The 24,705-nt window shown below is 43.2% G+C and overlaps 1 protein-coding gene across 2 annotated transcripts in view; it reads right to left on the bottom strand.

Annotated features, from left to right (window-relative positions):
• The window catches only part of Itgav (integrin subunit alpha V), an 82,701-nt gene extending 63,663 nt beyond the window's left edge, over positions 1 to 19,038 (bottom strand). Inside the window, exons 1-2 of one of the 2 annotated variants that reach the window (XM_021193077.2) lie at positions 18,275 to 19,038; positions 6,876 to 7,006 (exon numbers count right to left, since the gene is read on the bottom strand). In XM_021193077.2, coding sequence (XP_021048736.1) covers positions 6,876 to 7,006; positions 18,275 to 18,459 — 316 coding nt within the window. In that variant the 5' untranslated portion in view covers positions 18,460 to 19,038. The remainder of the gene's footprint in view (positions 1 to 6,875; positions 7,007 to 18,274) is intronic. The other variant, XM_029536005.1, reaches the window with a different exon arrangement.
• Between the last annotated feature and the right edge of the window lie 5,667 nt (positions 19,039 to 24,705).

The raw sequence follows: 24,705 nt of genomic DNA, 5'->3' as shown, positions 1-24,705 counted from the left end.
AAAAAGAAACAAAGGAAGAAAAGAAAGGAAGGAGGGAGGGGAGGAGGGAAGGAGGGATGGAGGGAGGGAGGAAGGGAGGGAGGGAATCCTGTTTGGTTTTGCTTTGTTTTGTTGTTGAGACAGGGTTTCTCTGTGTACCCCTGGCTGTCCTGGAACTCACTCTGTAGACCAGGCCGTCCTCAAACTCAAAGATCTGCCTGTCTCTGCCTTCCCAGTGCTGGGATTAAAAGCATGTGCCACCACCACTCAAAAAGAAAGAAGGAAAGGAAAAAAAAATACTTCCTGCCATAATGTTTCTCAGGGACTTGTCTCTGTGGCTATCGAGATTAATGTAAGCTAGAAAAGGCACAGAAAACACATGCAAATTCTATATTTTTGGTCTTATACTTATCAACCAGTTTAAAATCCACAGTTCCTTTCCATATGAAAACGTATTTACACTTACTAAGAACAAATGAATACTGGTCAGAGGTTTTTCATTTTGTTATGTTTTGTTTTCCAAGCATCAGACATCAGACATATGTTTTGGATGTAAGCACAAATTTTAAAAACTAATTTAAGGCAGACATCGTGATGTAAGTCTGTAACCCCAGAACTCAGGACACTGAGGCTGGTAAATCAAGAGTCTGAAGGCTGCCTGTTCAAGCAGGTAGAACCCGCGTCTTCAAAACATAAATAAATTACATTACATTAAATACTAGAAGGCCTGGTCTCCTTAGGGTAGTGGTGCTCAACTTTCCTGACCTGAGACCTTTTAATACAGTTGGTTCTCAACCTTCCTAATACTGTGACCCTTTAATACACTTCTTCATGTTGTGGTGACCCCCAACCATAAAACTGTTTCACTGACACTTCGTAACCATAATTTTGCTACTGCTATGAATTGTAATATAAGTACTTTTAAAGAAAGAATTGCCAAAGAGGTCTCAACTGAAAACTACTACCTTAGAGGAAGTAGGGCAGCAGGAAGGGCACTCATTCCAAATCAACTTAAGAGCTTCTCTGAAACGTAGGAGTGTTCAGAACCAACAGCCATGCCTTAAAGCACCATGCGTTCAATGTTTTCAGTTCCGAAGCTGGAGAGGCGGCACAGTTTCAAACACTGGCTGCATTTCCAGAGGATCCAGTCTGATTCCGAGCACCCACATGGCGGGTCACCACCGTCTGGTGTTTTCAGTCTAGGGGATCCAATGGTTGACGTTCTCTACAGGCCCTGCACACATGATGCACTGACATACATGCAGACAAAACACTCATACACATAAATCTTCACTAAATGTCCAATTACATCACTAAATACAGCTGATGTATATATGCACTGGCCTATATTGACACCCAAAGTTAAATCAATAATCATAAAAATACACACATACACCCGCCATCTACTACGTCTGCCTCCAGCTTCAACAGCCACGACTCCAGATCTCCATCCTTTCAAGAAGCTTGCTGCAAAGAAAGTTTGTCTTCACTAAGAGCCCAAGTCTTAAAATACTAGAGTCCACATCAGACAATTGCTCCGCTGAAAGGAAGTGTGAATAGAGTGGGCGGGAGAAAGCAAGGAAAGGCCGCTCTCCAAACAAACCCACAGGCAGCTCATTCAGGACCTGGCGGGGACTGGCAGCCACTCTGGAACACATGAGGGAAGTAAATATTTTGAGTCACAGCCCCGAAGTCACCGCTGTCCCGCTGTCACTACGCTGAACCGCCCAGACTGCTGGACTGTGTTGCCACTCTTAAAAAGGAAATAAAATACAGATCAGGGATTCCAGGGCTGGAAGAAACGTTTTTTTTTTTTTACCTCAAATGTGTTGGACAGGGGGCTCATATTACCCAAATAAACTTCAGAGGGGGTAAATGCACTGTGGCACGCTTTGAATCCCAGTGCCTGGGAGGCAGAGACGAGCAGATCTTTGTGAGTTCAAGGCTAGCCTGATACACAAATCAAGACCTAAGACAGCCAGGACTACACAGAGAAACTCTATTTTTAAACTAATAAAATAAATATAAAATCATGAAGCAAATCACTAGAGACTTGAAAATCACTCTTTTTTTTTTCCCCCCAAACTTTCAAAATATGTTGTTTGCGCCCCACCAAACTCCCAGGAGGGCAGAAGCTGTAACAGGAGCACCCAGTCAGTGTGGGTATCTAATGCTCCTTCCCGTGGTCTTCTCTCTCCAGAGTATTTCACAAGCCACTGCCCAGACATTTGGGGTTCAGCTTGCTGAGGAAGTAAAATATCATTAACATTATGCTGAAATTTAAGATGAAGACACCCTGTTACCCTAAAACTAAATGTTTCTCTCTTCTCTTTATGACTAAAGAATATCTTTTGGACAAGATTATACCACTTTTTAAAAGAGAAATGCTGAAATATCCAAAAGAAATAAGAGAGAAGCCTCTATTTAGAAGTTAAATGTGGTTTTGGTCATTGGGTTCTTATTTGTTACTATGAGTTCTATAAATAATGAGACGATTTGGGTTCTTAGAGAATTTGTTGGGTTTTGTTTGCTAAAACAAGCTGTCAAAACAATGTCATCCCATATCAATCCCCGAGTAAATAAAACACTTCAAAAACCTCCTCAAGCAGGTTTCTACCCCAAATACAACTGCAACTTGAATATTACTAAAAAAATAAATTTGGGTGAGAGAAAAAAAATCTCTCAATAGAAATTATTATTTATGTGAAACCTTCAAAAGCCCTTTGATCATTCATTAAAACCCTCTGTCTAAGAGGTAGGGTAGGGATGAAGCAATAAATGAGACCCAGGCCTCTGCTGCTCACGGTGAAGGACACCTTTGGGAGCAATGTGGCTGTCAGCTGTCATTCAGCTGGTCACCAGGGTGACTCAGCTGATCTGGCTGGTGCACGTCCCCTCCCTCTCTCCTGCTCTATGTGTATCCCTACTGAAGCTGCATGCTGTTAGTAATTTCCACAGAACTCTCTGGAAACATTGTTTACCTAAGACAGCTATCCTCTAAAGATAAACAAGAAGAGTCAGCAAAGTGTATCTGGAAGAAACAGGCTGGAGCTCATTTTTCTGGGTACCAGCAGTGTTTATTTAGCCTTATTCAGACTCTCCCCCACTCATCCCACGAGCCATCATCTCCAAGGTTCTGCAGTAACACAGCACAAAGAACACAGGCCTGTGTGAGCCGGCACTGCTCTCTCAATGCTGGATTGTTTCCTGCCAGAGTTAGAGAGGAAGTGATCCGAGAGCTTCAAACAGTCACAAACAGACTCCCTTTACTGGAGATTCAAAACGAAAAAATAAAATAAAATCAACCCCAGTCTTGAGAGAACGGACATGAGTCGGATCAAACTGCGAGAAGTAGGATTTAAAGGGATCATGTGAAACTGGCTGGTCAAATGTTACAGATATTAAATAAGATATTATTAGCTATATGTTCATCGATAATAAAAGAACAAGACAAAATTATGTATTCCTAAGGTGCTCCAATCACACAATTCTGAACCAGAAGATGAATGATTTTGTCAGGAGACAAATGTTCATTAAAGAAAAATCTTTAGTCTAAATTCACATTGTAGCAAAAGAACACTAAGTTTCATTTGTTTTAACTTTGTAATTTATAAGGCTACACTATAAATGTACAATCTAGACATATCTCTAAAAGACAGAAAAACTCACCAGAAGGAGGAAGTTAGACTTGCAGAAAGCTCTTTTCCAGTCTACCTAAGTGCATTAGCTCCAATAAGCTGGGAAGTGTAGGCCACAGAGGCCATTTTTACATTTGTTATTTAAAGCAAAGCCTAGGAATGGAGGGGGAGGGGGAATAACTTTACTGCATTCTTCTGAATGAGAGTCTGCATGGCCAGTCTTGTCTGCTGCCTGCAGCTGAAACCTTCTAGAAACACCCTTGAGCGGTGCAGGAGCAGGATGTTCCGAGTGAAAAGGGGAACCTACATCTGACCTTCTCTAGGATGAAGTTAGATCCTTCTACTTTTAAAAGACACTATTTGTAAGCTTGCAGTCCAGCCTGTATTTCCAAGGAGAGAGGCATGCGTTCCTTCCCCCGTGAAGATTAACAGCCTATGTTTCTGGAAGGGGAGGGAGTGACGGTGTGCTATATATGTTTTCAGATGTGTGGATGCCCACATACCATGCTCATGTATGCAGAGGCCAGAAGCCTGATCCTCCTTTATTGCACTCGGCCTTATTCCCTTGAGACAGGGTGTCTCTCACTGGACCTGAAGCTAGTATGGCAGCCAGCATGCCCTAGTGACCCTCCTGTCTGCCAACCACAGGGCTGGAGTCAGAGGCACATGAGGCCACTTCCAGCTGGAAAAAAACTCTTTTCATAATAAATAAAACTGGGTACCGATCAGTCTGTTAGTAACATCTGCTTCCTTGGAGAAGGAAAACACGTAGCAATAAGAGGGTTTTGCCAAAAGTCACAATAACAGTGATTATGATGTAAACCAAGACATAATTCACTTAACAGCCACAATTATCTCTATTTCTTTCCTTTCTTGTGATTCCTTTTTCATGATTACTCTTCACCCAGTTTTAGTAAGAGGCTGTAATGAACAATTCATTCTCCCCTTGTGCAGTACTGCACTTTGCTATCTATAAAGTGAATTCACAGATGTGGACTCCTTTGATCTACAGACAACACTGCTTTCTCGGACAACCCAGGAGACTGATACAAGCAAAGGCTAATCACTTTCCCAAGGTCACCCAGTAAGTATCATAGCCTGAATCTCAGCCTTCCACGTCAAGTATCCACAGCTGCCAACAGAAAAAGAACAAGAGAAGGAGCTAAGCCTATTTATATAAACACAGCTCTTGCTGGAAGCAGCCTTCAGCGTAACCAATATCAACTTTTAAAACATGTAAAGAGATTCCGGCCAATAGAATAACACCACTCCAACCGAGACGTCCGTCCTACTTCCCAGAACCTTCCTAAGTAATACAGACCATCACAAGCCATAAAAGACTTGGCGGGTGTGATCAGCCACATCCTCCGCAAACGTCTGGGTGTGTCCAAGAGGGGCCAGGACAAGCATCAGTCAGTCAAGTGAGGCAGCACTGAATCCTGTGAACACCGCTGGCCTTAGCTGAAGGAAGAAGCCAGAAGGTCCAGGTTCCCTGCTATTGGCTCCGAGAGAAATGCAGGGTAGCCCAGTGAGATCCATTACAGATATCTAGCTTCTAGGACTGACTGTAATAACCCTGTGTTGTTGAAAGACATCTAGGGATGAAGGGAAAGCTCAGTGGTCATGTTTTCCACACACAGGTCCTGAGTTCAATCTCTCCAGCAATAAAAAAAGAAAGAAACCAGGGTTGAGATAGCTTCTGACACCAGCAATAGGGAATTAATATTGGCCTGAATACAAACCAGAACAGACCATATTAGTTTTCTATGTGGATAGACTCCACATTCATCTATACAGTTTAACTGCACAGTTATGTATGTACCACATGCATGCCTCATACCCACAAGGTCATAAGAAGGCATCAAAGCCGGGCAGTGGTGGTGCAGGCCTTTAATCTCAGCACTTGGGAGGCAGAGGCAGGCAGATTTCTGGGTTCGAGGCCAGCCTGGTCTACAAAGTGAGTTCCAGGACAGCAAGGGTTACACAGAGAAATCCTGTCTTGGGGGAAAAAAAAAAAAAAGAAGGCATCAGATCCCCTGGAACTGCAGTTACAGATATGGTTGTAGACTACCAAGTGGGTGCTAACAAACCAAACCCAAGACCTCTCAAAAATAACAAGGGCTCTTAACTGATAAGCCATCTCTTCAGCATCTCCCCAAACTTAAAAAAAAAAAAAATGCCAACATATATGTATATAGGAGTCTGAATACTTTATTCCAACAATGTGAATATAAAATCTGAATTAACTCTTAGATCTTCCTTAGATCCCCCTTTTTTTACTGCCACCACCTTGATTGACATTAAAATTTGTTCTCAAAATAAAATTATCCTGTTATCAGTAATACAATATAAATATCCAGTACATTTTAAATAAAAATATGTTTATGATTTTTTTTTTGTCACCTAGATCTATTGAACTACTCAAGATCATTCCTCAACCTTTTTTGGTTTTGTTGTTTTTGTCTTTTACATCACACCAGCCTGGGAGTCATTGATGAGTCGAGGGGTAATCTGCAGTAGTCAGTGAATCCTGCCTCACTTGGGCTCACAGTCAAACTGCAGAAATCTCTCCTGTTCTTGAGAGCTCCCTATTCTCTGAAGAGATAGAGACTTATCTCAGTGATTTTCCCAAAATGTCTACATATGAGCACTGTAAGCTTCAGTTGGAAGACATGCAAAGCAATGGAGACACACAGAACTGCGGAAGCAAACACATACAAATCATTTCTACAGATAAGTCTCCCTGTGAATGTGGGGTGGCGATGTGTCTTAGGTGTTACTTCTTTAACAAGATGCATTTACCTTTATTCATGTGCATAAGTGTTTTGTCTGCACACATGGATGTATACCATGTGCATGACCCGTGCCTTTGGAGGCCAGAAGTGGGTACTGGATCCCCCACAGTGTTACAAATGTTTGTCAGCTGCCAAGTGGGTCCTTGGGAACTGAACCCCAGTCATCTGCAAGAGCCACAAGTGTTCTTAACCATGGAGCTATCTCTCCAGCCCTGTTGTTACATTAAAACAAAAATAAAGACAAGACAAGAAAAAAGGACCAAATGGGCCAGGTATGGTGCCACAAGCCTTTAATCACTGCTGTCAGAAGGTAGAGAGACAGGCAGAACTCTGTGAGTTCAAAGCCAGCCTGGTCTATATAGCAAGCTCCAGGCTAACATAGTGAGACCCTATCTCCAAAACCAACCAACCAACCAACCAAATGGCATAAATGAGGAGACCGGACAACAACATCAAGGCTTACCTGTTGAGTCAAATTCAATGGGCTGGCACCGGCGGCTGGATGAGCATTCACATTTGAGAACTTGCCCTCCTTCTACAATCCCAGGCTGGGTTGTGTTTGCTTTGGGGGCTCCCACCAGGAGAAACATCCTGCTAAATAAAACAGAAAAGCCAGGTGATACTACAAATGACACAAATTTGTCATCTTTATATTATGATTTATGACCAAACATTCTTTTGATATTATCCACAAATACTTTTAAAAACTACTTTCGGGTAGCATAATTTCCTCCACTATGAGATAATTTCTCTTGCGTTCACTTAAAAATGTACATTATCCAAACTGTACATTTTAATTTATTTATTTTCTGCATCTGAGTGTTTTGCCTGCACGTATATCTGTGGACAGCACTCATACCTGCACGTATGGCGTTCAGAAGAGAGTGTTTACTGAATGCCCTGGAACGGGAGTTACAGACGGTTGTGAGCCTCATGTAGGTGCTGGGAATCGAATCTGGGTCCTCTAAAAGAACAGTGAGTGCTCTTAACCACTGAGCTATCTCCCTAGCCCCAAACTATACATTTTAAGTACTTGCGTTTCTTGGACCAGTGAGATAGTAAAGATGATTGTCGCCAAGTCTGAAGACCCGAGTTCAATTACCAGAAACTATATGGTAGAAAAAGAAAACTAACTCCTGAAAGTTGTCGTCTGACCTCCCTGAATGTTCACCATAGTCTTCATGTGTGCACGCACATGTGCACACGCGCGTGCACGCACGCACACACACACACACACACACACACACACAGTATTTTTTTTCTTTTCTCCCGCCACCCACCTCGTCTTTCTTTTGTTTGTTTGTTTTTGGGGCTTTTTTTGTTTTGTTTTTGTTATTGAAACAAGGCCTCAAGAGATCCTCCTCCGCCCCCATCTCTGCCTCCAGGTACTGAGATCAAAACCATGGGCACCACTATTCCTGGGCTAACTTTTTGTTTTCTTCTCATTCAAAAATTAATGTGGGGGCTTGAACATGTTTGCTGCATCAGGCTCAGTTCTGGCACGAAAGACGCCTGGTTTAGACACTGTCCTCTCCACAAGAAACCAAGCCAGCCAACAAATCATGCGACATTCCTCTGAAGGAGACAAACAATTGGCCAAGGGAGCAGATTTCTGCAGGCCTTCCTTAGATAAAGGAAAGTTACCTTCAAGGAATGGAGGGGAAAGACTTCCTTTAGGGAAAGGGAACTCTCTCCAGGAAGGTGTCAGGGCAATGGAAAGGGAGATCTTTTAGAGATAAAGAACTCAGGGAAACGATCTCTACCGATCTCTACCGACTGCTCAGTGAATTGAGAGGAACCTGCTTAGGAGAGAGTGCCTAGGAAGTTGCTGCAGGAGAGGAGGAAGGGAAAGGGGAGGTGAGAAAGGGAGATGAAGAGGTGGGTGGGACACCTTAAATACTGCATACAGATCCTGGGTAGGAAAGAACGTAGCCGCCCAGACGGAAGAGACAAGGGGTATCGCTAAGCATAGAAAGCAAGCTAGGAGTGGCTCAAAGTAACAGCCTGGGAGTCTGGTAAAAGCTAAGCCATGAAGTCCCTTTCAGACTTAGTAAAGCCATCAGTTTTATCTTAGTTCCATTTAAAACCTTAGGAACGGGGGCTGTCTTGACTTTGAAGAATTAAAGAAAAAAAAACTGAAGAAAGGTGGTGGTGCACGCCTTTAATCCCAGCAGAGGCAGGCAGATTTCTGAGTTCGAGGCCAGCCTGGTCTACAAAGTGAGTTCCAGAATAGCCAGGAGAAACCCTGTCTCAAAAAAACAAAATAAATAAATAAATAAATAAATTTTTTTAAAAAAATGGAAGAAAGAATGCTCAAGGAGGGGATGGTGAGCCACTAGCCAATGGAGATGGAGAACGAGTTAAGAAACACTGAGGAGAATGAACAGAGAGACAGCACCTAGGCTTTGAACACAGAAATGGGGGAGACAGAAAAACACCACCCAACTCTTCACATTCGAGGGTGCTTGTCGAGCAAGTAGGGGAGAGGAAGGCAGATCCCAGAAAAACATGAACTCAGTTCTCAGTCTGTCCCATCCCTCTGTCTGTGAGACACCTAAGTGAGTCCCAGCGCAAAATGGAGATCTGTGTCCAGAAGGAGTTGGGAGGGAAGACACACAGACAAGAGTAAGCTGTGAGGGAGAAGGAAGAAAAAGAAACCTCCACCTTGCTTTTCAAGGAACTGACAGATTTAGTTTAGCGGTATCAAAAAAATGGGCGTGCACAGAGGCAGGGAGTGAGGGAGCCAGCACTAGATAGATACTGCCGTCACCACCGTCCCATCTGGTTAAACAAGTCACTTAAGTTCCGGAAAGTATAACTTACAGTTACAAACCGACGCACAACGTAAATATAAAAGGTACTGATTTTTAAAATCTGCTCAACCTCACTTCTCCTGGGTAGCAGCAGTCAGATCTCAGCTAGATCAAACAGACAGCTGCTGTGTGGACTGCTTAGGCAATAAGTATTCTTTACTCTGACGCTTATCTTGAAACCCACACATTCAAAATCCAAACTAAACTGCAGAGCAAGCCACGCCCTGTTTAATAAATCTTTATGCAGTCATATTTGGCAGCAGTAAAACACCACTGTTGGCCTTCTCCCATCACAGCAATGATTCTGAGTAAGAAATCAGCTTGGCTTTCACTCAGCAAGGATCTTTCTTTCACAGAAAAAAAAAAAAAAGGTTAAGTGTAAGATTTGTATCACCTACAAGATAAAGAAATTCCTTGTCATTACAATACCCTGTATTTTTTCAGAACTTGTTTATTAACATAGGCAAATTAGAATATGGAATTTTTGCTATAACTATATAAATTTACAGAGGTAAATCTAGCTGTAAATTGTGTGTGTGTGTGTGTGTGTGTGTGTGTGTGTGTGTGTGTGTGTGTCTGTGTGTGTTTTCCTCTCAATTACATCATAACTTTAGCCACAAGAAGTCTGGACACGCAGCTGACTGGCACAGCACTTGACTAAAGCCTGAGGTTGGATCTCTAGCACCACAAAATCAGGCAAAGTGAGCAGGAGATGTAGCTCATTTGACAGAGTGCTTTGCCTAGCTTGCAAAAACAAAGAAAACAAAGCAGAATTCAACCCCTAGTACCACCTAAAATCAGGTGTGATGGCAATGCCCATAATCGCATCATACAGGAGGTATGTGGACCGCTATATGGACTATACCTCTGGAACCGTGAGCCCACATGAACTTTCCCTTTTCAAAGTTGCTTCTGGCCTTGGTGTTCTAACACAGCAACAGAAACGTAACTAACACAGAGTAAGCCTCTGTGGGATGCTGTCCTTCCACTGGGGATGGAGTGGGGAGCCCAGTTCCTTCTCCCTCTATGTGATGCTGTCAAGTCTAGCACACATCCCTTCCCCTAGCCTGCAGGCTGAAAGGTGGTGACCGTATCCGGTGGTTCCTAGGCTCTGCCCTTTTCTCTGGCCACATGAAGGCTGAAAGGCAAGCTGTGGGATCCGGAGAAGGCTGAGTCACAAATAGTCATTGATCTGGTGACTTGGGACTATCTATGCACTGCTTGTCACAGTCTGCACCTTGAAGAGGACTTGGTCCTTTCCTTCCGAGTTCTTGAACTGGCCATCAGAGCACAGAAATCTTTGAGCCCTGAGCGTGTGGACCAATGGGGTTCCAAGTGAGAACAGCAGGTTCCCAGATTTGCCTTGACACCCACAAGCAACTCACTTCCGGAGTGTCTTTTGCACATTTCTTTTCGGAACCTTCTATAATTGTTTTTTCAAAACTATTCCTTACTTATAAGGAAGTGCTTATTTGAATGTGGGGCTCTAATTCACCCCTCTGCCTGAGCAGGAAACAGCACACTCATTAGCTACAGGTCTCTGTCTTACAGTAACTACACACCAATAAGTCGTCCCCAAAGTACTCCATCAACTCTTGGGTCACGGAAACCATACTTTTCAAATCATTCGATTATTTAAATTATCCTTAAAACAATGTCCTTATGTAACAATTCTATTTAGTTTTGTACTTCTTGGCTTGGCAACTGTAAAACCGTGAGCACTCATCAGTTCTTATTAGGGGACTTATTAGGGGACGGCCTCTGGCTAAAGCTGAAGAAGGGGCACAGTAGGAGAGAGCACTGAATAAAAATGTCACTCTTGGCAGCGCACAGCCTGAGTGCTTGCAGGAGTCCAGGAGCCAGGCTTCTGCTTTCATCGGGCCGTCCGCACATTACAGGCATGAAAGGATGGTAATTAGAAAAGCTAATATTGATGTTCAACAGTTTCCCTACGCGTCCCTTCATGTGCAGTCTTGCCCACTGGTGAAATACATAGAAATAGGAGAATAATGAAGACGGAACATGTGAAAACTGTCAGGGTCTAATCCCAGGTTAGTAATTAAAAATCAGTAAGATTAAAAATATGAGAAACAGGGTATTTCATACAAATATCACTGTAATACTTTAGCTACTTTTAAGATATTTAAGTATTCTAGAAGAAACAAATGGAGATTTGGAAAAGGTAAAAAAATTATTTTTTAATATTTGTTTGTTTGTTTGTTTGTTTGTTTGAAGTATGTTAGTACACTGTAGCTGTCTTCAGACACACCAGAAGAGGGTATCAGATCCCATTACAGATGGTTGTGACCCACCATGTGGTTGCTGGGAATTGAACTCAGGACCTCTGGAAGAGCAGTCAGTGCTCTTAACCTCTGAGCCATCCCTCCAGCCCCAAAAGTAAAGAATCTTAAAAGGAAGTCATATATTAAAAAATAAATAATATCCCATAGACTGGAGATCACAGGGTGGGAAAAAGATGCTAAGAAAATTAAGGAAGCTGGGCTGCTGTGGTGCACGCTTTTAATTCCAGCACTTGGCGGACAGAGATAGGCAGACCTTTGAGTTAAGAGGCCAGCCTGGTCTACAGAGTGAGTGCCAGGACATCCAGGACTACACAGAGAGACCAAGAAAAGGAGGAGAAGAGGAGAGGAGGAGGAGGAAGAAGAGGAGGAGGTGGTGATGGAGGTGGTGTTAGAGGTGATGTTTTTGTGCACATTGTGAAGATGGATCTCTGTCCTTCCTTGCTTGCCTACGGTGCCTCTGATTGGTTGAAATAAAAAGCCTATGACCTATAACAAAATGCATAATAGTAAGGTGGGACTTCTGGAGAGAGAGGGAGAGAGGGAGAGAGGGAGAGAGGGAGAGAGGGGAGAGAGAGGGGAGAGAGAGAGAGAGAGAGAGAGAGAGAGAGAGAGAGACTGAATCTGGGAAAGAGGATGGTGCAGGGGATGGGCCACTCAGACTCAGAGGAAGCATTATTTGGGGACTGGGGCAGGCATAGAAAGGTCACAGTTGCAAGAAGGAGAAGAAAAGCAACGAGGAAAAGCAGGAGGAAGAAGGGAAGAAGAAAGAGGAAGGAGAGGAAGAGGAAGAATAATTAAGAAAAGAGTTATTTATGCTACAACAAAAGCTGTAAGCCCATCAATGAAACACTTTATAAAAATTAATGTTAAATAAAAGTCAACTAAAAAATAAATAAATAAATAAATAAATAGGGGGGCTGGAGAGTTGGCTCAGTGATTAAGAGCACTGACTGCTCTTCCAGAGGTCCTGAGTTCAATTCCCAGTTACCACATGGTGGCTCACAACCATCTGTAATGGGATCTGATACCCTCTTCTGGTGTGTCTGAAGACAGCAAAGTATAATCATTAAATAAATAAATAAATAAATAAATAAATAGTCAACTAAAACTGTCTGCCGATTGTCTGCAGCAGTCCAAGTACACTAAAGAAGGAGACAGAATAGAAAAGATGTTTGCAGTGTAACTAGTAGCACTGCCCAGTGCAAACAGAAGGGGACAACTCACAAACATGGCAAGTTGTCAAGATAAGTCACTTGAAATCTCTGTCCTCGGTTCTCTAGAACAGAGGTACAATGCTCTGTCATTACTTAAATTCTTTCCCAGGTGGCCAGTAGATAAATGAAAACAATGTTTGAAAGCTTTGAAAACAAGACGTGATGATGCCGTTAGCAATCAAACCAGCAGTTGATATATTTAATAAACTATTTCTTTTCTTTTTTTTTTTTTTTTTGAATAGGAAGTAATTTAAAAGTAATTGTCTGCTTTTAACGGAGCTTTTCTTTCCTTGGTCTTCTCAAAGAGCCATTAATGCTCAAGTAACTAACTCAAAGGAGAAGAGGGAAAAGCGAAGGGCGGGAAAGCTGGCTCACACCATTTCCTGGCAAAGCAGACAGGTTGGGAGCCAGCCCAAGCTCGCACGGGGCTGGTAAGACCTCACAGAAGAGCATGTATATTCTGAAGCTAAGCAACGTAAGATCCATGCCTTCAATGTTCTCCTTGCTGTCTCGATCTCACTCCAAAAAAAGTTTGCCCAAAAAACGTGGCCAAGAGCCACACCTTCACCAGCACTCCGTGGTAACTCGATTTATTTGTACTAATGCCTCTTTGGGACGCCAGAAATGAGTGTGCTATTCATGTGATGCCAAGGAGTGGGGGATACTAAGAAGCAGCGGGAAAAGAAAGGAACAAGGAGAGAGAGAGGGAGGAGTGGAAGGCAAGAGATAGGAAGGAGAAAGCAGCTGGGTGGGGGTGGGAAGAGAAAGAAGGGAAAGAGACACTCTGTGAGGATGGCCTTGAGCTGCACTTCCTACCCAGTACAGAACAGGAAGGGCAGTTGCTTCACAGAATACAAGTCTGGCTACCAAGCAGGGCAGCTGGCCAAACAATGACAAGTACACTTCCAAACTTTCCCAATGAACTAAGCTCTTTGGCTGCTCTCAACACTGGCCTTTCTGAGATAAAGCCTGTTTCATATATGTAGCTGACTCTGAGGTGTCCAGTGGGAACTCCTGAAAAATTCTATTTATATACATAAAAGGAAATGTGTATAAAATAGTTGAGGTGTAATTCAAGTTTCAGATTTGCTCTACAAACAGACAAATGTTTCGGGTCAGCAACTGTGTAAAGTAAAACGGAAACGGTAACTATCACATTTCATCCACGGTCCCTGGAAATCACAGGCATTTCCCTGCCTCTGCCTCCCGAGGGCTGGGAATTAAGGCATCCACCAACCATCACATCCACCCAATAAATCTATGATCTTAACCATAAGGAATAGACCTAAGGTTTGCTTTCCAAATGATAAAGACTGTAGTTTAACCAGGTGTATTATTTATGATGGAGAAAATTAACCAACACAGTACATTTCAAGTTTATTAAAACATGCTGCAGTCTTTTTTTTTTTTTTTTGAGGTGGGGTGTGTTTTTTGAGACCAGGTCTCACTCTGTAGCCTGGAACTCACTACATAGCCCAGGCTGGCCTCAAACTTGTAACAATCCTCTCCTGCCTTAGCATCCTGGGTGCTGGGACTTCAAGTAAGTACACTACTCTAAGTCATTTTCTAAGGTATTATGATAATTGTTACAACATGGAAATTTTAAAAATTTCCTTCAGGAGGCCTTAGTCTGGGTTTGGATTTCCTCTACCAATGGAACTACTGAGAAAAAAAAAAAAAGTTTTGTTAATATAAAACCAGTAGAAACATGTTACATGTTTTGTAGGTCTATCGGCCAAATAGGCAGAATGATTCAAGAAGCTCTGAGCCACCCAGAGCCAGGCTCAAGTGAGAAGCAGAAGCAGAAAGCAAGCTAGAAGCAAGGAAACCTTATCAAGGAAGAGAGCGTAAGTCCTTCTGCCTGGTGACTAAGCAGTGACTAATCTCAGAGGCGTGTAGCAGGAGAGACAAAGTAAAATAGAAAATGAGAGGGAGGAATATGAAATGATCTCCAGGGCAACAGAGAAAGGAGGGTTCCATTAATAGAAATGGAGGTGCAACCAGCATCTCCTGATGCAAATAGAATTAATTTTTAGCTGAGTTAACACGGGGCTAATTCGGGCTAACTGGCCCACAGCTATTGCAATATTGTTTCTAATGGAGATAAAGAACTTGAAACTGGGGCCTTTTCTGTTTTGAGAGAGGGTATCATGTTACCCCAGCAGGCCTGGAACTCAGGACAAAGCTGGGGCTTGAACTCCTGCCTCTCAAGTGCTAAGATTACAGACGCATACCACAGTGCCATCTTCATCCTGGAAGTTTTGTTTAACACTTCTTTTTAATGAGTACCGCGATGCATTCATTCCCATAAGAATATGGAGATGATATTCTCACTCATAATCTTCTATTATAAGAAAAAAGAGGGGCTGGAGAGATGGCTCAGTGGTTAAGAGCACTGACTATTCTTCCAGAGGTCCTGAGTTCAATTCCCAGCAACCACATAGTGGCTCACAACCATCTGTAATAGGATCTGATACCCTCTTCTGCTGTGTCTGAAGAGAGCTACAGTGTACTCATCATATAAATATATAAATCAAATAAATAAAAATTTTATAAAAAAGAAAAAGGAAAAGTGAACCCATTCCGTAGTATTTAGATTTCTGAAACTGAAATATGTGGGGGGATCACAGCTACTCTCCTCATTAATCAATATTTTTCACATAGGGGGAGCTCTTTTATTAACAAACACTTGACTACATAGTTTTCCTTTAAAGTTTTTAAGCCAGGCATGGTGATGAGTGCCTTTAATCCCAACACTTGGGAGGCATAGGCAGGAGGAGGGAGGGAGGGAGGGAGGGAGGAAGGGAAGGAGGGAGGGAGGGAGGGGGGGAGGGAAGGAGGGAAGGAGGGAGGGGGGAGGGGCGGAGAGAGAGAGAGAGAGAGAGAGAGAGAGAGAGAGAGAGAGAGAGAGAGAGGTGGCTGGAGAGATGGCTCAATGGTTAAGAGCACCGACTGCTCTTCTGAAGGTCCTGAGTTCAAATTCCAGCAACCACATGGTGACTCACAACCATCTGTAATGAGATCTGACGCCCTCTTCTGGTGCATCTGAAGACAGCTACAGTGTACTTAGATATAATAATAAATCTTTGAGAGAGAGAAAGGGAGTGAGAGGGAAGGAGGGAGGGAAAGGAAAGAAAAAAAGAAAATATCAATATATACAACAGATAATGACATACAATACTGTGGATTCTAATGCTTGCTGAATATACGGGTGCCTTTGCCAATACTAAGCATAATTTCATTTGGTGGGGTGAGGTAGCTTCTCAAGACAGGGCTTCTCTGTGTAGTCCTGGCTATCCCTGAATTCTTTCTGTAAACCAGGCTGGCCTTCAACTCAGAGATCTGCCTGACTCTGCTTCCAGAGTGCTAGGATTTAAGCATGTGCCACTACCATCTGGGATTTTGTTCGGTTTTGTTTTGGTTTGGGTTTTTTTCTATTTTTAAGATTAAGTATAATCTTGTAATAATCTTCATTTAATCTGGAAGAGTCAGTAAGTATAAACTGTTGTTTAGGTATATTGGGAGGGAGGGGCACCTCCAAGTTGCTTTCTTTTTTATGTTAGGCCGGTCTCTTGGTACCAAAGTTGATAGTGACTGTTTCAAAATACAACATGCAATCTCCAAAGTTCCCCAATATCTTACTAATAAAACTCATGCACAAGTTCCTGTAAACATGAGACTGTATAAATGTATGAGCTCATTGCATATCCATTTGGCCATATGTTTTCCAAAGATTAGTTACATTCCTTGCAGTCAACAATAGTAAATACCACCAATAGCTCAAAACTGCTGTTTTCCATGGCAAAAGACAATTAAAAGCTTGCCACCCTGCCATGTTCCTGCCATGTATACTAAATCTTTGCCACAGACAAACAGAAGCAAAAAAACAAAACAAAAAACAAAAAACAAAAAAAAAAAAACCCTAAATACCAGTAAAAAGAATTAATAGCATCTGCAAAACACTCCATCAACTCTGAAGTATTTAACTGCTAATTCCTGATGTAAGGCAGGGAATATATTTTCAGTCAGAAAATTTTCTGTATAATTTAATCTAAAGGATACACCCAGGGAGCAAGTGCAGCGCCCATGATATAAAAAGCATACACTTAAAAAAATACATGGAAAGGAAGAAACTTTTAAAGGGTGAGCTAACTAAAGTGGTCTGATAGAGTGGATGTGGCTGTGGCTCAGAGGTATAGCACAGACTCAGCAGCCTGGGCCCCTGGAGGACCCCAAGCTCTGCTCCATCCCTACAAAGAGATCATTCGCATATGGTGGGAGTGGTTAAATGTCTGCAATTGGTGCTTCTGTGGTTTTTTTTTTTTTTTTTTTTTTTTGAGAGTGTGAGCTCAGGTCTAACAGAAAGCACTGTCAGTGTGAATACAGCCGTGCGCTACATACACAATGTAGATTTTTGCCAACCCCACTCAAGCTACAGGTTGCTTTAAGGACTGGTACCTATGATACTCATCAGTGTTCAGGAAAACGGTGCCAAACCCTGAAGGCTGCCCCAACAACCTCAGGCTAATACTTAGGTCATCTTCAAATGAACTTTGTATCACCTACCCATCAAAATTATTCCTTGCGCCTCCCCAAAACTAAATTTGGGCGGCAGGGGGATTGTGGTGAGAAAAATGTGTTGTTGTAACTGAAGGAACCATTTCTTTGGAAATACAATGTAATAGACATCAAAAACATCAATTAAATCGGGGTTTCTAACGCTAGTAGGGATGAGAATGATGCCAGCTTTGAGTCAAAGACAACTTTAATCCCCAAAACGACAATAGCCGTGACAAATCCTCAGGAACTTTGCAACACGGGACGTGGGTAATTTGAAAGCCTACGTGACCTGCTGAATTCTTCAGCACTGAAGTGACCTGCAGCGAGTGAAAACTCAGCAAACACCCTCGCTCTGTCTGAACAATGACCTAAATAGATGACTAGAAAAGGAGCAGATGACGCATTCCATTCATCTAGTGTATCTCAAACGCGCAAATGTCTCACAGTCCCTTACAATTTAATGCAACAATTTGGTCACTTTAGTCATCTGAGTGTCTAGAAGAGGAGTGAAAAAAAAAAAAAAAAAAACTAGAGAGAGAGAGAGAGAGAGAGAGAGAGAGAGAGAGAGAGATTATATCAGACGAAGGAAGGGGCTAACTGGTTGGTACGGGAGAAAAAACAATCTGGGACCAAGTGAAGCAAGAATGACAGAGATGGCCAAAAGTCTCGCAGGACAAGTCTGTACAGATGTCTCACTTTTACTGGATGCTTAACAGAGCTCCTTCAAAGCTCTCTCGCACTGTCCCCAGCCAATCAGAAGTTGGGGACAGGGTGAAAGTGGATGCTGAGTGTCAGGTTAGGTCATCCCCACAAAAGTTTCATCCATGCCGGACCTGGGCCAGTCGCGGGATGGAGAGCGTAGGCCGGTTTGGGGCCGGGAGGAACCGGGAGCCAGCGGCTGGGTACGGATCGGCTGGGTGAGGGCGCGCGGTGGGGGAGGGGGCGCCTGGGGACTCGAGCGCGGCCACTTACGAGGACGTGCTGGGCTCGAAGAAGTCCACGGCGAATCCGAAGTAACTTCCCTCGGGGCCGGCGTACTCGGCGGGACTTTCGACGTCCAGGTTGAAGGCGTGGGCGAGGGGCAGCAGGAGACCGGGCAGCAGCAGCAGGAGGCCGCCGGGGCGAGGGCGTAGCAGCAGCCGCCCGGGAGCAGCCATCGCCGGGGCGCGCGCGGGGAGCAGAGCCGAAAGACTACAGTCCCTATCCCGGTGCTCGGTGGCCGCGGCCCGCCGCCTGCGAGCGCCCGACCTGCTGAGCTGTGCTGTGTGCGCTGGCGGTCAAGGGCGGAGGAGAGGCGGGGCGGCGCGAGGCTGAGCCGGGCGGCACCCAGGAGGCGCGGTGTCCGACACGGGACTCCGGTTCTGTCGCTGGCTCGCGCGGTGCCTGGCGCTGAGAAGTGGCGGGGCGAGCGCAGTACCTCGGGGCCCTGAGCGGCCCGGGCTGGGGGAGGAGGCCGGGGAGAAGGAGGAGGAGCCGGCCAGGCCCGGGCCGCCCCGCCGAAAGAGGAAGTCGCGCTCACGGTGGCCTCCCACAGGAGAAGGCCGAGCGCACTTCCGTGCGCGCTGGCGGCCGCTCCTCCGAGGCCGTCCCGGGACTGCGGCCCAGATCCAAAGGACCAGGGGACAGGGGCAGCGCGCCTCCAGCCGAAGCCCTGCTAGCCCGGGGCTGGCTGCAATCAAAAGAAAAAGAACCAGGCACACCTCGTTCCCGGGTTCCTCCAGGCACTTCTGAGGGACTTTTGTTTAAGAATGCGGAAAGCTTTATTCGCTTCTCTTACTTCTGCCACTTAGCCCGGCAGGCGCTCACCAACAGAACTCTGTAATTATATGCCATTTCCCTCCCCTTCCATCCTCCACACACTGAACTTAATTATAAACTCCCAGAGGGCTAGCACAGCTCCTCCCGGATGCGGTGTGTGGAACTGGATCTCACTGGCTGACAAAAAAACGTTGAAAGGCAAACGTAAGGTGGTGAGCCTCTCAAATCCACCCAGAAGACGTAAAGCCTATTCTTGGACCTTCTCTTTTCTTTCTTCTCTTTTCTTCTTTTCTTTGTCTTCTTTTCTTTTTTCTTTTCTGTTTCTTGCTTTCTTTCGAGGGTGGGGTGCGGTGGGAGGCAAACGGGTTTCTCTGTGTAGCCTTGGTTATCCTAGAACTCACTTTATAAACCAGGCCTCGAATTCACAACGATCCTCCTGCCTCTGCCTCCCGAGTTCTGGGCTTAAAGACGCTCACCACCACTGCCAGGCTATTCTTGGATTCTTGCTTGAAGGCACAAGGTTCTTAAAAACCGATGATCATCAGTTTAGGAAGTTCAGGTAGACATGATTTTAGAACTGGAAGAAGAAAATCGGGCCATAGAAATAAGTCCCCTTGCGGTTCAGTTGCTTTGGACAACAGTGGATTGGCTGTTCCTTCAGGACAGACATCTTGACCTGCTACTTTACATTTCTAGTTTCTATCACCTAATCAAAGAACTTTTTTTTAATTAATTATTTATTTATTATATATATGTAAGTACACTGTAGCTGTCTTCAGATACTCCAGAACAGGGCATCAGATTTTGTTACGGATGGTTGTGAGCCACCATGTGGTTGCTGGGATTTGAACTCAGGACCTTTGGAAGAGCAGTCGGCGCTCTAAACCACTGAGCCATCTCACCAGCCCTGAACTTTTTAATCAGTGAATGACTATTAAGAGTAAAGTTTGCTCAGAGCTAGGGACTGGAGAGATGGCTCAGAGCTTAACAGCACCTGCTGCTATTGGTAGAACTTTTCATCACCCACATGTTGGGTCACAAACGTCTGTGTCTCCGGTTCCAGTTCTTCATCTGGCCTCTGTATCGAGCATGTACATGGTTCACACCCATACACACAAAATAAGGGTTTTGGTTTTTTGGGTTTTTTTTTGTAAATTTTCTCAGTATTCCTGTGTTCTATGTATATCAAGTGCTAAACAATTTAGTGAATGGACCAGGAGTGGTGATCCATGCTTTCAATGGCAAATGCTTTTAATCCTAGCACCATGAAGTCAGAAACAGGAGAATCTGGTCTGGGTAGCAAATTCCAGGTTGGCCAGGCCTACAGGTAAGACCTTGTCTCAGAAGGAAGGAGGAGGAGGAAGAGGAAGAGGAGGAGGAAGATAAGAAGGAAGAGGAGGAGGAAGAGGGAAAGGGTGAGAAGAAGAAAGAAGAAGGGATGAAGAATTTGGTCAAGAGGATAAAATGATAAAAGATAAATGCATTGCTTAGGCCTTGCATACTTCAAAGTAAGGTGGTAGAGAATCTGAGCTATTTTCCCAAAACAGTTATTAAAACTCAGTCACAGACTAAGCACAGAGGCAGTAGGACCCCCTGAGTCCACTCAACATAAGAAGATCCCTGTCTCACACAGCAGAAAACATCTCAGTGTCAGCATGCATTCATCTAACAACGTAAGTAATCATGTGTGGAGTCGTGTATATCCTTAGTTGGATTAATCAATTTGATTTTTAAAATGTAAAAGATAAGCAGCAAAATTGTTGGGAGATCTTATCAGCCACAGGCTAATACCTATGTAAAAGCCATCTAGGAGACAGGAAATCCTATGTGGATACATATACCCAAGATCCTGCGGCTGCTCTTCCATTCCTCGTCACCATTTGGGATCAGAGTGCACTCCCTGTGTTCTCTGCATCTCTTTCTGAAACCACGCTGCCGGCCAGGCGGGTACCCTCAGGTCTAGAGACTAAAGACAAGCCTGGGATTTTCAGTGTCCCACTCAGGTGGTCATCATACACAACTTTTGAAAGAAATCATGCCTTTTACAGAAAGGACAGAAATGGAAAAGTACGGCATTTTCTTACATGATAACTACTTGAGATTTGTTCTTAAAATGCGAATAAACTGCACAGCTTATTCTAACTATATGACCATAGCCATTTAAATCCCACCTTAATACAGTTCTTTAACCACAAAAATTCCAAGTCTGCAAGTTATTCTATGTGTTTCTTCCACAACTGAACAATCTAAATGGGACTTAAACACAGAAGGTTGAACATTTCTAGTATGTTTACAATTTGCTAACAAAATATTTCATTTCTTTTTTTCCCTCCTTTTTTTTTAAGTGGGGTGGGCTAGTAGACACCCTCATTTATTAGCCCAGGTTAAATTGGAATTCCCCAATCTCTGTTTCCCGAGTACTGAAATTATAGGAGCGATCCACTCTCTTCAACTTGAAACATGAGTATCTGCCCTCCCGCCCCCATTTTGACCAAGGCTTCATGCACTCAAGACTGATCCCAAACTCTCTATATACTTGAGCATTCCCAAGGTGATTACCTTGAACCCCTGACCCTCCTGTTTTCACTTCCCAAGTGCTGGGATTACAGGGGTGTGTCACCATGCCTGTTTCAGAATTTTTTAAACTAAAAGATCCAAAGAACACAGCTCTTCAGCCACTTACTTGTGCTTACAGTGTGACTCATAAATGGAATCATGGGATAGTTTGAAATGTGACCAGCAAATCTACAAGTGATTGCTAATGTTTTCCCCTCCTGTTCCTTTTTGTATACACATTGACCTTGTTGTTAATGGAGATTATAAGTCAAGCTTCTAAAAATTTATTTCCTTCAAGTTGATGAGAAAAGTGAGTACTTGTTTTTTTTTTTAAAGATTTATTTATTATTATATATAAGTACACTGTAGCTGTTTTCACACACCCCAGAAGGGGCATCAGATCTCATTACGGATGGTTGCTGGGATTTGAACTCAGGACCTTCAGAAGAGTAGTCGGTGCTCTTAACAACTGAGCCATCTATCTCTCCAGCCCGAGTGAGTACTTGTAACCAGAAGCCTTTTCTTTTCTTTTTTCTTTTTTTTTTTTTTTTTTTTGTTTTTTGTTTTTTGAGACAGGGTTTCTCTGTATAGCCCTGGCTGTCCTGGAACTCACTTTGTAGACCAGGCTGGCCTGGAACTCAGAAATTCGCCTGCCTCTGCCTCCCAAGTGCTGGGATTAAAGGTCTGCGCCACCACGCCCGGCTCAGAAGCCTTTTCAAATGATAGTGTAGGTGCTGGTGAAGTTCCTGTAGAGACAGCCAAAGATGTCAATATAAGTTGCTAGGGGGATCTTCAGAAAAGTTGATGAGAAGAGCTACACAGCGGCTTTATGACCATGGGAAGAGTACTTAGCAATGGAAGTCAGGGTCTAAGACTTACAGAGCAGAAAGAGTGAGTTTCTGACAACCGTGAATCCCCATTCCAGCCTTGGATTATAAATCTTTACAATGTTCATCTAAGAAAATATAGTGTTTCTATCTTTGTTCAAACTGCTATTATCTAAGTTTTTAGTAGTATTTTCTTTTCTCTTTTTTCTTTCTTTTTTGTTTTTTTGTTTTATTTTGTTTTTTGTTTTTTTCTTTTTGTTGTTGTTGTTTTTCAAGACAGGGTTTCTCTGTGTAGCCCTGGCTGTCCTGGAACTCACTCTGTAGACCAGGCTGGCCTCGAACTCATTTTCTTTCTTTTTTTAAGATTTATTTATTTTATTTTGTGAGGCAATAATTCCAGCACTGGGGATACAGAGGCAGGCAGATCTCTGGCTTTGAGGCCACCCTGGTCTAAGAGAGAGAGTTCCTGGACAATCAGGGCTACACAGAGAAAACCTGTCTCAAAAATAATATCATCATCATCATAATAATAATAATAATAAATTTTAAAAACAGCAAAACAAAAACAACAAAAAAAGATTTACCTATGTTATGTGTATAGGTGTTTTGTCTGCATGCACACCAGAAGTCATCAGGTCCCATGGCACTACAGTTATAGATGGCTGTAAGATGCCTTGTGGGGTGCTGGGAACCTCTGGAAGAACAACAGCCAGTGCTCTTAACTCCTGAACAACCCCTCAATAACCTCAGACTAACAGATACATCCACCTTAGTTTCCTTAACAAGATATTTAAAGTGAGCACAAAATATTTGTATTTTTTCCTGACTTAGATGGATATACAATATTCCTGGTTGGTTGGTTTGTTTAAATACCTAAAACAGCTGCATTGTGTGGCAGCTTTGTTGCTTTTTCAAAGTTATCATTTACTGAAGCCAGAGTAAGCTCACTTTTAGGTTATGGAGAGTTTTAGACACTCTGTCGAAGGTCCTCCAATGGCCGGTATATAGACAACAAATTTGAGTTAAGTTCTTGTGAGTGACTCTGTACGTTTTGAATGGGCTGGTCCCTTCCCTAGCTTCGTACCTCTTAAATGATTCACTTGGGGCTTTTTCTGGAGTCTCCACCATTACTTCCTCTAAAGCTAAAGGGATAATTAAGAATTTCTACCCATCAATCACCCAGGAAATAGGCCAGGGGATTTTCATGAAATGTTAAATATTTGGATTTAACAGGAAATGATTATGTTCACTAATATGGAGATCTTAATTACATAATTGAATTAGGCTTAAATCTCAGGAGCAAAATGAATTAAAGGCTTGGTACAGGTGGAGCATTTTTTACAATTAGATTTTTTTTTTTCTATTTGGTTTTGAAGTAGTAATTACTACTATGAAGATAGTTTACCTATATTAATTCTACCATTTAGATATAAGAGTCTTGGAAGTGAGGTAACGTTACTTTTTTACTCCAAGTACCTCATTTTAGTTGTTGCTGTTTTGCTGTTTGTTGTTATTCAGACAGGAATTCACTATGTAGCCCACACTGCTGGGAATATAGTAGAGTGTCTCCTGATATTCATAAAACCCTGAACTCAGTCCTCAGCACTGCCACAAAACTGAACAAACAAACAAACAAACACAAAACATGTAACCCAGGCTGGATTTGACTCACAATCCTCCTGTTTCAGCCACCTAAGTGTTAAGATTAAGGTATGCACCAGTACATTAGGCTTCATTTTAGCTATTCTGTTTCCATATAAATTATCTTAAATACTAATTATAAGAAAGCCAGGTGTGGTAACGCACACCTTTGATCCCAGAACTCTGGAGGCAGAGGCAAGTGAATCTCTGTGAGTTCAAGGCCAGCCTCGGCTACAAAGCAAGTCCAGGAGAACCAGGGCTCTGTTACACAGAGAAACCCCTGTCTCAAAAACATACATACATACATACATACATACATACATACATACATAATTAAGTCGAATTCATATTTTCACACACCTTATCCAGTCTCATCCGTACTTGTGGAAGAAACTTTTAAGGATAACCTAATCCTAATGATTGTGGCTGGCCCAAAATGCAACAGTAAATGACATTCATTAAGAAGGAAATAAGTGGGGCTGGTGAGATGGCTCAGTGGGTAAGAGCACCCGACTGCTCTTCTGAAGGTCTGGAGTTCAAATCCCAGCAACCACATGGTGGCTCATAACCATCCGTAACAAGATCTGACGCCCTCTTCTGGAGTGTCTGAAGACAGCTACA

The sequence above is a fragment of the Mus pahari genome, chromosome 3 (assembly GCF_900095145.1).
Source record: "Mus pahari chromosome 3, PAHARI_EIJ_v1.1, whole genome shotgun sequence".
Lineage (NCBI taxonomy): Eukaryota > Metazoa > Chordata > Mammalia > Rodentia > Muridae > Mus > Mus pahari.
The sequence above is the reverse complement of the archived record's forward strand: the minus strand, read 5'-3'. Positions and strand labels throughout refer to the sequence as shown.